General features: G+C 49.1%; 1 protein-coding gene across 1 annotated transcript in view; it reads right to left on the minus strand.

The window, feature by feature from the left end:
• Positions 1-2,267: 2,267 nt before the first annotated feature.
• Positions 2,268-14,227, minus strand: part of efhc2 (EF-hand domain (C-terminal) containing 2) — a gene marked incomplete at its 5' end in the record, with an annotated part of 45,722 nt that continues 33,762 nt past the window's right edge. The window contains 2 exon segments of the mRNA XM_084311468.1: positions 2,268-2,295; positions 13,538-13,650. Coding sequence (XP_084167594.1) covers positions 13,546-13,650 — 105 coding nt within the window. The 3' untranslated portion in view covers positions 2,268-2,295; positions 13,538-13,545.

The following is a 14,227-nucleotide window of genomic DNA, read 5'->3' on the forward strand; positions in this document are numbered from 1 at the left end:
CAAAACAAACGGCATCGCGGTAGCTTCACCTTGGCACCGGCCATTGTGTAAATAATTTACCGCGGTACTGACAGGTCGTGTCACCATGGTACCAATTTTGCACTTCTGGAAATACCGTCATGCCGTTGTTTCTGTTCGGGAATACTGTGGCACCCCTCCACGGGGGTTTCATCACCTAGGCGAGATAATGTCAAGAAAGTGTTGAGTTGCACCGCGTCCTGCAGCCAATGAGACGCGAGACGTCGGGGAGGTTCTGTATTTGTGTTACAGTCAATCAACTGTTGCCGTGCCGCACGGCATGACAGGGCAGAAAACGGAATGTGTGGGTGAACGGGAGAGACACAGAAACCAATAGAGAGAGAGATAGAGATAGATAGAGATAGAGGGAGAGAGATAGAGAGACAGAGAGAGAGGGAGAGAGAGAGAGAGAGAGAGAGAGAGAGAGAGAGAGAGAGAGACATATCCCACCTATTGTCCTCCCTCTCAGGAGGCATAAAAGGCCACGTATGCGCTCGGGAAGCTCCCTGGTGCGCCCCTTACCCCCCGGTGCGCCCCTTACCCCCCGGCCCGCGTCACTCTTTGTGTGGGGCGCAGGTATGCGGGTGACTCTGGAGGCTAATATTTTAGTATGTGTGAAAGCAGACAGTGAGGACCTGATAATGCCCCGGGGTGATGTCATGCACTCTTTCCGTGCTCCGCGTGAAGGGGCGGAGGTGCCGGGGGTGAGAGAGAGGGAGAGAGAGAGGGACAGAGAGGGAGAGAGGGGGGGACAGAGACAGACAGAGGTGTTGGGATGTGTGTGTGTGTGTGTCAGTTACAAAGGGGGGATTGGGGTGGTTGATTACTGCATGTTTGACTTATCCCCAGACCAGCATTTGAGATGGCGGCACTGATTACAGCGGTGCCCCAACCTGAACAACCTGTCTTTTTATACCCCGACACCACACACACACACAAACACACACACTCTGTGAAATACTTGAGACCAGTGGTGAAGCCCCCAGTGCCCATGAACTGACCCTACCTCAAGTGAATTCTCAGCTTCATCCATCACTTCATGTCTCTCTTTCTCTCTCTCTCTCACACACACACTTTCCATTGTCTAAATATGGTTGCATAATATAACCATCACAATTGCCATCGGAAAACTACAGCGTAACCCCACATGGACAGTCTCAAAGAATGGCAGAATAGAATCGAATATTTTATTTGCCAAGTAAATTTTTACGTCCTCTGCCTTTGACCCGTCCTCACTATTTGGGGGCAGTCGGCGGCCACAGTCCTGCACCCCGGGGATTAAGTGCCCTGCTCTACAAGGGCACTTCCAACGCTGGGTATTGCATGGGGGGGGGGCACTAGCCCCTTCCCCCACCACCACATTTTTCCTACCGGTCAGCGGGATCCAATCAGCGGCCTTCCCAGGCCACAAGCCCGCTTCTCTAACCGCTGAGCGAGTGTGTGAATGAGAGCGAGAGAAGGGGGGGGGGGGGGGGGGGGGCGGGAGGGTTATGAGCAACAGTACGCAATCAGGTTATATCCATCCAGTCTACATTCCCTCTTCTTTCCCAGACTGTCAGGTACAGACAGACGTCCTGGGGTTACGGTGTCGGGCTTCCTTATCTGTGGCTGTGCTCTCCAGGCCCACGGACTGACAGCGAGGACGGGCTCCTACCTCGTCAGTGGACTCACCCCGACGCAATCGTCCCGTTCCGAAGGCAATTTCCTCTCTTATCAACTTAGCGCAGCGCTGGAGGACACGGCGCAACGCTCTGTAATCATAACGTATGTGCGTGCCTGTCGGCATGCAGCTGAAATATGGTTTTGCTTTAACGCCTCATATCTTTTACACTGTCTCCGAGGTTTTCATGGCAATTCATGCGAGCGCACAGATACACAGACACGCACGTGTGTGTATGTGTATGCGCAGGCATGCACACACACACAAAACCGTCCCTCCTGGACTTTTCACATACCGCGCTTAAGTGCCTTTGTTTTACACATTTCCCAAACGAAACAAAAATCAAAACACAGATGTTAGCTTGAAAATGAAATCCTTGTTATTTTATTTGTGAGAAGAAAATACACAGAGTGTGTGTGTGTGTGTGTGTGTGTGTGTGTGTGTGAGAGTCGAAGTCAGCTGTCTCTCTCTCTCTCCCCGCGTCTCTCCATCCGTCCAGGCTACTGTGTCGGGTCGCCGCTGACGGGGAGGGCGCTGAAGACGTCCTGCAGCAGAGTGGCGTAGTGGACGCTCCGCACAGCGGGGGGGGGGGCCTCCCTGCTCCAGGCCGCCTCGACCTGGGAGACAACGGGGGGACACACTGAATCATTCTCTCCGGGAAGGGGTTGTCCTCGGGTTTGAGACACACGTGTTGATAGATCGCCGCAGTGTCCTGCAGGAACCTCGTATCTCAAGCTCGCATGTCGTCTTTGTCGGGGGGATCGAGGGAAAACGGATTGATTTTCCTATTCGAGGGGGAAGATTCTGGATTTTTTTTACAAGCCTATGTCCTGTTTATGACCAAGCGAAGCCTCCTCTACAGGAGATTCATAGTTTCCCCACGCCAGAGCTTCAGTTCCCGGGAAATTGGCACCAAGCTCCTGTTTACATCTGTTAACAATGCTGGTGCAAATTAATGAGTTATGGACACCATTACCTTCAAAATCACATAAAAGTAATTCTAAACAGTTATATTATTTATTGTTACTTTTACTACACCTATGAAAACACAACGATTCGCTATAGCGACTCCGAGAGTAACTATTCCAAAACCCTGTTGACTCTCATCAGCGTCGCTAACTAATGATAACGGAATGCCGATTTCTCAGAAACAAAAGCACTTGGATGGCCAGTTATGTGCCGCCAGGCTGCTTGTGACCGTCTCCTGTGTTGCAGCAATCAGCTGCTAATTGGGACGCTGCCTGTCAGGGCTCAAACACACTGCCACTCTACTGCTGGAAGACACTGTGGGAGCAGTGTCTTCCCCCCTTCCACCACAATTAACTTTGTGTTAGTAATTATAATAAATATATCCTTTTGGTTTAAACTTGACCTTTGGTGTCTGTGGCCCCTTTATGTTGCTTCCCTCTGAGCCAGGGTCGTAACATATTGGGCACTCGTCCCAAGATTGAATTTGGAAAACATTTAATAATTAAATTGAATAAGATTTAGTTTGATTAGTTAGGCTATTGCCTTTAGTTTGTTTGGCCTTAGTTTTGTGGTGGCTGGGTAGTGTGGTGATTCCTCTCCTCTGTGGACATACAGCACATGGTGAGTATGGACAACACTGGAATAGACCGCTTTTAAGATCACTTGACAGGCCTGGTCAAGTGATCAGTACAGTACAGTATATCTTGCACTGGCTGAAAGCTAATAACAAACTATGCCAAAACTTTTCTCTCTTGTAAATCGTCTGCACATCAGTATCCAATCTATATCTATACTTGTGCTGTCATAAGGGGACCCCCCGTTATTACAGAGACATGCTACTTCAGTGGAGGCTGGCAAACCACAAAAAACCACCCACTGCAATGTAAATATTCAATCTAAACCTATGTATTCACTTTGGTCACATGACACTCGCCGTGCTTCTTTGAACGCGACGTACGAGTCAGTAAACATGCAGTCAAATAAAGAGCGACACTGTCATGTTTACTAAACCTTCTGAAACGAAAGTCCCAGTGCGACGACATCGAAGTACATTTAATACCGGACCACCTGGTGTGAATGTACTCTCTGGGTCTAATATACACTGCGGTTTGTCTAAATTGTATCAGTAATAGCTGGATATTAACGGCTCGGAGCAAAGTTAATACACTATACCTTTTTATTTTTTAAGCTTACCCCAATATATATATATCGGGTCATTAATATCTGGTCTTAAATCCTGATTTGGGTGGTCTGAACTAGCCCGCTGGTCTCAGTGTTAGTACAGGTTTCAAACGATGTTGAAATTATTTTCGAAGCGTTTGGCAATTTGTTCCACAGCTGCACAAGCCGTCCCAGTGATTCTGACATTATTTGTGTGTAACACTATCTCATCCCACCTTAGTGTCCTCGCATGTGAACCGCTGTTTACTGTGGGCTCCTGGAAAACCTCCCCTTTAACACTTTGAGTGCCAGCCACGAGAAATCTCGTTAGTTCATGCCATGCGTTGAGTGCCAAGGACGAGAAATCTCGCTATTTAATCGTTGTTGCTTTTATTAGCGATTTCCATTAATTTTTCATCAATCTAGCCTCACGTTACCATTGGGACTGTCTCTGAGCTCGAACAGGGGAAATACCACCCCCTATCGTCTCCCGGATGGTAATGCACGCATTGGATTGGACCGAATGAAAATGCATGAGAAGAAAAATCCGGAATCCACATTTTACTTCTCAGGCATGTAACCCGAGCCTACTGCAGTCATCGCCGACCCTCAGAACAGCGTGGATTATGTGTTTTTCGAGTACCCAGCATTGGATCAATAAACGCGATCGATATCTGGAATGGCAATCAGGAATTGGAATAATCTTTTTGCAGAAGATCTGATGTGAGGTAAGGAATCTATTTGATCAGTCTTGGGGTAATCAGAGTCTTTTTCACATATATCTCAACGTGTCCCCTATGTGTGTATGTGTGTGTGTGCTGACCAGGAAATAGATAATCGATTTTTCAGCCCGCTTCTCTAGCGTGCACAAGTACACATATACTATCGATAATCTAGCGTTTATTTGAAAACAATTCATAAATAGGCCGAAAAATGACCGTGTTTTGTGTATTCCACTAAAGGGCGATTATCACATAATCTTGAAATTTTTTGGGACATTTTCAAAAACGGTATAAAACGGAAATGTACAGATGAAAAAACAATCCGTTTCGTACATGTTGACTGCAAGCAAGTCATTGATAAGCGACGGGCGTATTAGACACATAGCCATAATATAGAATATAGAAATAGCTTGACGAAAATCATGAAATATCGGCAAATCAGCCCAAAAAGGCTGGCATTCAAGCGCTAATTCTGGCGCCCCCTGCTGGCACTCAATGTGTTAACCACGTTAAAACACTCACATCTTACAATACATTTCCAATAGAATAGAATAGAAAACTTTATTGCCATTTCAACACATGGTTGATTGGGATTTGTCTTGGTACCAGCACATACAGTATAAAAACATACAATATAAAAACACAAGAATACATGCAATACAATCCCCACAATAAGTTTTACACAAACAATAAAAAAATTATAATAATAAAATTGTTATGGTTTGTAAACAACCCCAACAGCATGGCACAGACAGGAAGTTCAGAGTTAGCCAAAAACCAGGGCGTATTTATTTACAAAACAGAAATGAGCGAAAACAACAAAAAGCACAAGGGGAGAAAATGTTCTTGGCAGAGTTGTCTGCGGCTCTGCAGCTCGTCTTCAGAGCAGAGACGGCACTGTGGCGTTGCGCCTCTGACTCTGCGGCTCTGCAGCTACTTGACGATCCACTCTGGGGAAACAGAGAGAGATAATGTCAACAAGACGAGCGAACGGAATACAATGCAGTCCAGAATTGTTTAGCTGAGTCAGTAACAACAACAAGCGGCTCCTCTTCAGTGTTACCCAAACACACAAAAACAGAAAGGTCCCGAGTCCAGGAAAATGCGAGAAAAACAGAGTATCCAAAAAAAGTAAGTTCCAAAACTCACCAAGGCGCAATTGCGCAAAGCGGTCTATGAGGCAGAGATCCAACAGATGGCAGAGAAAAGCAACAGCGGTGACTTCCATAGACGTCCTGGAGAAAAACAGACGAGGTACAACACGGGAGGAAACAAGCAGCAGCCAGTGGTAATCCAAAACGACCCGACACAGAACGTTAGGAACACCAGAGTATATAAGGGCTCCACCGAGCTGATTAGAACTCACTTCAGGTGCCCGAAGGTAATTGGTACGTTGAAGCGTGCGGAATCGGACCAATCCTCACAGTACCCCCCCCTCCACGGGAGCCACCCGGCGACCTGCCCGGCCTCGGCCTCCCCGGATGGGACCGATGGAAGTCGGTGATCAGGGCTGGGTCCATGATGAGCTGGCGGGAGACCCAGCTCCGTTCTTCCGGACCGTATCCCTCCCAGTCCACCAGGTACTGGAACCCCCGTCCTCGCCGTCGGACGTCCATGAGCTGACGGACCTTCCACTGGGGGTGTCCGTCCACCATCTCAGGAGGAGGCGGATCTGGAGCAGGAGGCATCAGGGGACTGAGAGAGACAGGCTTAACCCGGGACACATGGAAAACGGGGTGAATGCGCATGGATGCAGGAAGCTTAAGACTCACCGCTGCGGGACTGAGCACCTTCTGGATCTCAAAAGGGCCGACGAACCGGGGGTTAAGCTTCTTGGCCGAGGATCGAAGCGGAAGATTCTTGGCGGACAACCATACCCTCTGCCCAGGGTGGTACGTCGGCGCAGGGATCCGGCGTCGGTCAGCTCCACGACTGGCGCGCTCCGATGACCGGAGCAGCGCAGTCCTGGTGATCTCCCAGACCTGACGACACCGGTCGAGATGATCCTGCACGGAGGGAACTGCCACTTCCGACTCCTGTGCAGGGAAAAGAGGGGGTTGGTAGCCCAGGGATACCTCGAATGGCGAGAGGCCGGTGGCGGAACTGACCAGGGAGTTGATGGCGTACTCGACCCAGGGAAGGAACCGGCTCCAGGAAGCGGGTCTCTCGGCGGCAACACAACGGAGAGCAGACTCCACGCTCTGGTTCATCCTCTCTGTTTGTCCGTTGGTCTGGGGATGATAACCAGACGAAAGACTGACAGTTGCCCCCAATCCCTTGCAAAAGGCCCTCCATACCTGGGAAGTGAACTGGGGACCCCGGTCCGAGACGACGTCCTGGGGAAAACCATGGAGGCGGAACACGTGGCTTGTCAGGAGGTCCGCTGTCTCGGAAGCTGAGGGAAGCTTGGGAAGGGCCACGAGGTGAACCCCCTTGCTGAACCGATCCACCACAGTCAGAAGGCACGTGTTTCCCTGGGACGATGGAAGACCCGTGACGAAGTCCAGCGCCACATGGGACCAAGGGCGGCTCGGAATGGGAAGTGGCTGTAATAGCCCGGAGGGTGCCTGGTGGGAGGCCTTGCTGCGGGCGCAGACCGTGCAGGCCAGAACAAACTCCTTGACATCGTTCCTCATGGTGGGCCACCAGAATCGACAAGCCAGGAAGGAGAAAGTGCGATGAACGCCGGGGTGGCAGGCAAACCGGCTGGTATGGCCCCATTGGAGAACCCGGGACCGGGAGTCGGGGACGAAGAGGCGACGAACAGGTACGTTGCTGGGAGCGGGATGGAAACGTAGGGCGCGCCTGACCACGGTTTCAATGCCCAAGGTGACCATTCCCACCACCCTGGCCTCTGGGAGGATGGGAGTCGGATCCTCAGTGGTTGGAGCCCCCTTGGAGTGTAACCGGGACAGAGAGTCGGCCTTCGTGTTGTGGGACCCAGGGCGAAAGGTCAGCGAGAAGTCGAACTGACTGAGGAAGCTGGCCCACCTTGCCTGCCGGCCGCTGAGGCGCTTGGATGCACGGATGTACGTCAAGTTCTTATGGTCCGTCCAAATGGTGAATGGTTCCTCGGCCCCTTCCAGCCAATGACGCCACTCCTCCAAGGCAGCCACTACCGCCAGCAGCTCCCGATTGCCAATGTCATAGTTCCTCTCGGCAGGAAGGAAACGACATGAGTAGAAAGCGCACGGATGGACCTTCTGGTCCGTCGCCGACCGCTGAGACAAGATAGCCCCTAGTCCAGTATCCGAGGCGTCCACCTCCACAATGAACTGCCTCTTGGGGTCTGGGTGGAGCAAGACCGGGGCGGTGGTGAACCTCTTCTTGAGGGAACGGAACGCAGCGCAGGCCGCTGGAGACCAGTCAAACGGCAGGGAGGGAGAGGTCAGCCTGGTAAGTGGTTCCGCCACCTGGCTGTAGTTCCGGATGAATCTCCGGTAGAAGTTTGCGAACCCGAGGAAGCTCTGTAGCTCCTTCCGAGAGGCGGGTTCCGGCCACTCCTCCACGGCCCGGATCTTGCGAGAGTCAGCTCGGGTCAGGCCGCTCTCCACGATGAAGCCTAGGTAATCGACGGAGTCGGAGTGGAAACGGCACTTCTCTGCCTTAACGAAGAGCCGATTGTGGAGGAGGCGCTCCAGCACACGGCGGACATGCTGGACGTGTTCCTCGAGGGTCTTGGAGAAGATGAGGATGTCGTCCAGGTATACCACCACAAACTCCTCGAGCATGTCACGGAGGACGTCGTTCATGAGCGCCTGGAATACCGCCGGAGCGTTGGTGAGGCCGAACGGCATCACCAGGTACTCGTAATGACCCCTGGGAGTCTTGAAGGCGGTCTTCCATTCATCGCCCTCTCGGATACGGACCAGATGGTAGGCACTCCGGAGGTCCAGTTTGGTGAAGACGGTAGCCTGGGTGAGGGGCTCGGACGGTCAGCAGTACTGTCACGAGTACGGGGGGTCTGGGGAACGTCTGGGGGTCCCAGTCGGGCTCTCTCACGCCTTCTCTCCCGGAGGCGTCCGTCGATGCGAATAGCGAGGCTGATTAGGCCCTCGAGAGAATCGGGCTCCTCTCGGGTCGCGAGCTGGTCCCTTACCGCGTCGTTGAGCCCCCTCAGGAAGGTGAGATGAAGCGCCCGATCGTTCCAACCGCTCTCGGTTGCGGCCAGTCTGAACTCCAGCGCGTAGTCTGTGACACTGCCACTGCCCTGCCGGAAGGTGCCCAACCGAGCTCCTGGGTCCTGGCCACGAGCTGGGTGGTGGAAAACCCTTCGGAGCTCTGCCACGAAGTCTGGGTAAGAGAAACAAAAATCAGCACTCATAGACCAGGAAGCAGTAACCCACTGTGCTGCTCGGCCTGTGAGCAGGTTAGTCATGTAAGCTACTCTGACGTAAATCGGCTGGGTTGATGAAGGAAAACCAACTCACATTGCATGATGAATGTGGCACAATCCTCGAAGTTACCGTCGAACAAACGTGGTTCGGAGAGACGGGGCTCCCGAGGTGCGAGGTCGGGAGGTGCGGGGTCTGTCGCGGCAGCGGGTGGTGATCTGGCTGGGGCTCCTGGCACAGGTGGGGTTAAAAGCAGGGTGTTAAATGCTGCACTGAGAGCCTGTAGCTGGTGCAGAATATCAGGCTGCTGATTACCCTGGGTTGTCTGCTGGGTGGCCAGAGTGTTAAGAGACTCCTGAATAGGCTGGACCTGGGCCCGGAGGTCCTGCACAGCAGCCGCAGCCGCCCCTAACTGTTGGGTGTGGTTGTTGGTTAACTCGATCTGGACCGCCAACGCTGCCCTAACTCTGTCTGTGTCGGCTGGGGTCGACATGGTCGGGTCGTAATGTTATGGTTTGTAAACAACCACAACAGCACGGCACAGACAGGTAGTTCAGAGTTAGCCAAAAACCAGGGCGTATTTATTTACAAAACAGAAATGAGCGAAAACAACAAAAAGCACAAGGGGAGAAAATGTTCTTGGCAGTTGTCTGCGGCTCTGCAGCTCGTCTTCAGAGCAGAGACGGCACTGTGGCGTTGCGCCTCTGACTCTGCGGCTCTGCAGCTACTTGACGATCCACTCGGGAAAAGAGAGATAATGTCAACAAGACGAGCGAACGGAATACAATGCAGTCCAGAATTGTTTAGCTGAGTCAGTAACAACAACAAGCGGCTCCTCTTCAGTGTTACCCAAACACACAAAAAACAGAAAGGTCCCGAGTCCAGGAAAATGCGAGAAAAACAGAGTATCCAAAAAAAGTACGTTGCAAAACTCACCAAGGCGCAATTGCTGTTGCAATTGCAATGAGGCAGAGATCCAACGGATGGCAGAGAAAAGCAACAGCGGTGACTTCCATAGACGTCCTGGAGAAAAACAGACGAGGTACAACACGGGAGGAAACAAGCAGCAGCCAGTGGTAATCCAAAACGACCCAACACAGAACGTTAGGAACACCAGAGTATATAAGGGCTCCACCGAGCTGATTAGAACTCACTTCAGGTGCGCGAAGGTAATTGGTACCTTGAAGCGTGCGGAATCGGACCAATCCTCACAAAAATAAAAAACAATGGCAACAATGGACCTATCTTAATCCTCCAAACACAACCGTTGATTCCCTCGAAGCAACCGTCGCGATTGGAGGATGGAGAAGAGAGAGCGGGGATTGAGATCATAGTATTATCATGATGCGTCTGACTTTTCCTACCAGTCTGGTGCAATACCATAAACACAGCTCCTTCACCACGGGTGTCATTTAATGGTAATCACCCTGCTGTTTGATTACAATCACCTGTTGTTGTTGCCTGGCGATGAGGTAATGGAATACTATGCATTTCAGCTGTCCAATACAACAAGAATAGGAACACTGAAGATACAACGGGTTGCAGTGTACAGCCGATATAGTTAATACGTTAGAGTAAATGATACATAAGCATAATTTCCCCCACTGGAGATGACATTCTCACAGTATGTACGGTTGGTTGAACCATGACGGCGGAGGTGGCGGCAGAGCTAGCGGCGCAGAGTACCACCGGAGGAGAAGCGCCGTAGAAGTTACCCAGATACAGGTAGCGGCAGGGGCCAAAAAAAGGCACAGAGGTTGCACCAATCAACGCGACATGGTCGTGACACAGACAGACAGACTGATGTTTTTTTTTTTGTGATGTCAGCTGTGTCTCCGCGAGACGGAATACTTATAAGTTATGACACAATTAAGCGACAGGCGTTTGCATTGGTGCTCGGTGTTCCCATGGAGCTCGTTAAGGAGGGCAGAGTAGTAGGGACTCGTTTGCACTCAGGACCCCGCAAGGCGGAGAGCAGCTGGAAAACAGTGATAGAGAATTAGACGTGAGAGATGGGAAAGTTATGCAGGCGCACACACACACACACACACATACAGACACACACACACAGAGAGAGAGAGACAGAGACACACACAGACAGACAGACGCATGCACAGATAGACAGACAGGCAGACGCATACACACACACAGACAGATGCACACACACAAGTTCAAGTTTCAAGTTTCTTTATTAGTTGTCATACAGAATACTTTGCATGAAATATTTCTTTCTGTGTGCTCCTGAGAGTGTGCTAGATCAGTGGTTCTCAACTGGTCTAACCTCGGGACCCAACATTTTCCTTAGTCATTAAGTCGCGACCCAATTTTTTTAACTACTATGATTTATTTCACTTTTTTTTTGCAGTAATACACAATCTTTCATGCACTGTTAAAAACATGAAATAAACACAAAAAAGTGCAACAAAAGTGCAACTAGGGCTAAAAACTAGTGCTGTCAATCGATTAAAATATTTAATCACGATTAATCGCATGATTGTCCATAGTTAACTCACGATTAATCACTTTTTTGTATCTACCTTAAACGGATATTTTTCAAGTTCCAAGTTTGAATACTCTTATCAACATGAGAGTCAACAAATGCTTGCTTTATGCAGCCATTTAACACAAAAGGATGACCCCCATGCATTGCAAATTTGCATAAAATTCAAAACAGAGTGATGCACAAAATAACTTAAAAGAGTTAATTGTGAGTTAAAAAAAATTGTGGCGTTAATAGAATCGGGCGATAACGCGTTAATACCACGTTAACTTTGACAGCCTTACTAAAAACCCAATGAAATAAAATAATAATAAATAATTATGCTTCTTAGCAGATTTCTTAGCTTAACATAACAGACCTAAGTTTGGGGGAACTAATGGGATAACTGGGGTTGCAACAAAAGTGCAACTAGGGCTAAAAACCCAATGAAATATAATAATAATAATTAATTATGCTTCTTAGCAGACTTCTTAGCTTAACATAACAGACCTACAGTAAGTTTGGGGGAACTAATGGGATGCAACTAGGGCTAACAACACAATGAAATATAATAATAATAATAATAATAATAATAATAATAATAAATAATATATCCTTCTTAGCAGACTTCTTAGCTTAACATCCCAGGGAACTAATGGGATAACTGGGGATGTTGTTTGCTCCTGACAAGTCTCAAAGTCTGGGGTGATGGTAGACAAAGCAACTCTGAGGTCATGCTCAATGTCCAATCTTTTCCTCTGCTTTGTCATCTGGACCAGAGCTGAGAAGCAACTTTCACAAAGATAAGTAGTGAAAAAAAAAAGTATATATAAAAAATACATATATCTTATATATACAGTATGTACAGCTGGTACAAAATTATGAGGTATAGCTTAGCTTGTGATGCCACCTTGTAGTGGTGAGGTGGAATAGGGCGGTTCAATAAGGAATGAGAATGATGTGCAATTTCCTTAGATATAAGATATTCCTTTATTTATTACCAATAATATAATATAAAGTGTAAAGTGCGTCTAAAGTGGTAAAGTGGGTGCTACAGTGTGTTGTTTATTTAAGTGAATGTATGTGCGCTGTGGGTGTGTTGATGGTTGCTTATTGTTCATTGTTCATTGAGCATCCTGATGGCCTGGGGATAGAAGCTCCTTGAGTCTCTCTGTGCTTGCCATGAGACTCCGGTATCGCTTGCCTGACCTTAGTAGTTCAAAGAGGAAGTTGTTTGGGTGGCTGGAGTCTTTGATTATTCTCTTAGCCTTGCCCATGCACTGCTTGTTGTAAATGTCCTGGAGAGTGGGAAGCCCCCCTCCAATTGTGCGTTCGGCTGAACGGGCCACTCTCTGTAGTCTGCTGCGGTCTTGTGCAGTGCTATTCCCAAACCAGGAGGTGATATTGCCATATCAACGTGTCCCATATGTGTGTGTGTGGCTGTGAGTGTGTGTGTGCTGATCAGGAAATAAGATAATCGATCTTTCAGCCCGCTTCTATAGTGTGCATAAGTACACATATACTATCGATAATCTAGCGTTTATTTGAAAACTATTCATAAATAGGCCGAAAAATTACAATGTGTTTTGTGTATTACAGTAAAGCGCGATTCCTGCAAAATATATTTTCCCCCCTGAAAGTTTCGAAAAACAAGCGTTTTTCAAAATGGTATAAAACGGAAATGAACCAATTAAAAAACAATCCGTTTCGACAATGTTGACTGCAAACAAGTCATTGATAAGCGACGGTCGTATTAGACACATAGCCATAATTTAAGATATAGTTTATGCGTTCACAAATGTGAGCGCTCTGTCATTGAATAGAGCGTTGGCACTCAACGGGGTATCTAGGACTGGCACAGCTGGCACGGAAAGTGTTAATGTTATCTGTGTTGTCGCGGAAGCGTCTCCTCTGATTCTACAGACCAACACTTCACCTCTCACGATACTACAGGAATGCGCTTGACTGTTTATTGTGGTAAAAGGAAGATGGCGTCGTGATCTGACTTGCCGAAACCACTAGCAGCCTGACAGACAGACGCATGCACACACACACACACAAACAGACAAACCGGCAGATAGATAGATATAGATAGATATAGACAGACAGACAGACAGACAGACAGACAGACAGACAGACAGACAGACAGACAGACAGACAGACAGACAGACTACTTATGACACAATTAAGCAACCGGTGTTTTCATTGGTGCTCGGCGTTCCCATGGAGCTCGTTAAGGAGGGCAGAGTAGCCAACCGGAGGCCGAGGGACTCGTTTGCACTCAGGACCCCGCAAGGCGGAGAGCAGCTGGAAAACAGTGATAGAGGGGAATTAGAGACCTGAGAGAGATGGGAAAGTTATGCACACACACACACACACACACACACACACACACACACACACACACACACACACACACACACGCACACACGCACACACGCACGCCATGGTGAGTGTGTGTGTGCAGCTCAGCTGTTTGGACTTAGCTGTCCTGTGGCATGGCACATTAAATCAGCGTTACATAGTAAAGACACAGACGTTAAGGAGAAGATCAGAGGAACTCCTTAATCCTGATCCTGCCGCCTGTCAGGCTTCCTTTTAATTCTGCCTCCCCACTAAACCGCTCACTTGTTCATCTGACCAGCCCTTCACTCGCCCCATTACTCACTTCCTCCCAAGCTCGCTCGCCCACCCGCACAGCGTTACCACCTGACCTGGTGTCAGGGTAAATCGCTGCAAGCGGTCTGGAGCGTGAGAGCACTTCTGACACGGTCTCTTGTTTACTCTCTCTCTCGTGTCGAGTGTGTTCATTTTTCGAACAGACGTAACATTCATACCATCGGCTCTATTTTTCATTTTCAAAGTGTAACCCCCCCCCAACACA

This window comes from Notolepis coatsorum, assembly GCF_963971535.1.
Source record: "Notolepis coatsorum genome assembly, chromosome: 3".
NCBI lineage: Eukaryota > Metazoa > Chordata > Actinopteri > Aulopiformes > Paralepididae > Notolepis > Notolepis coatsorum.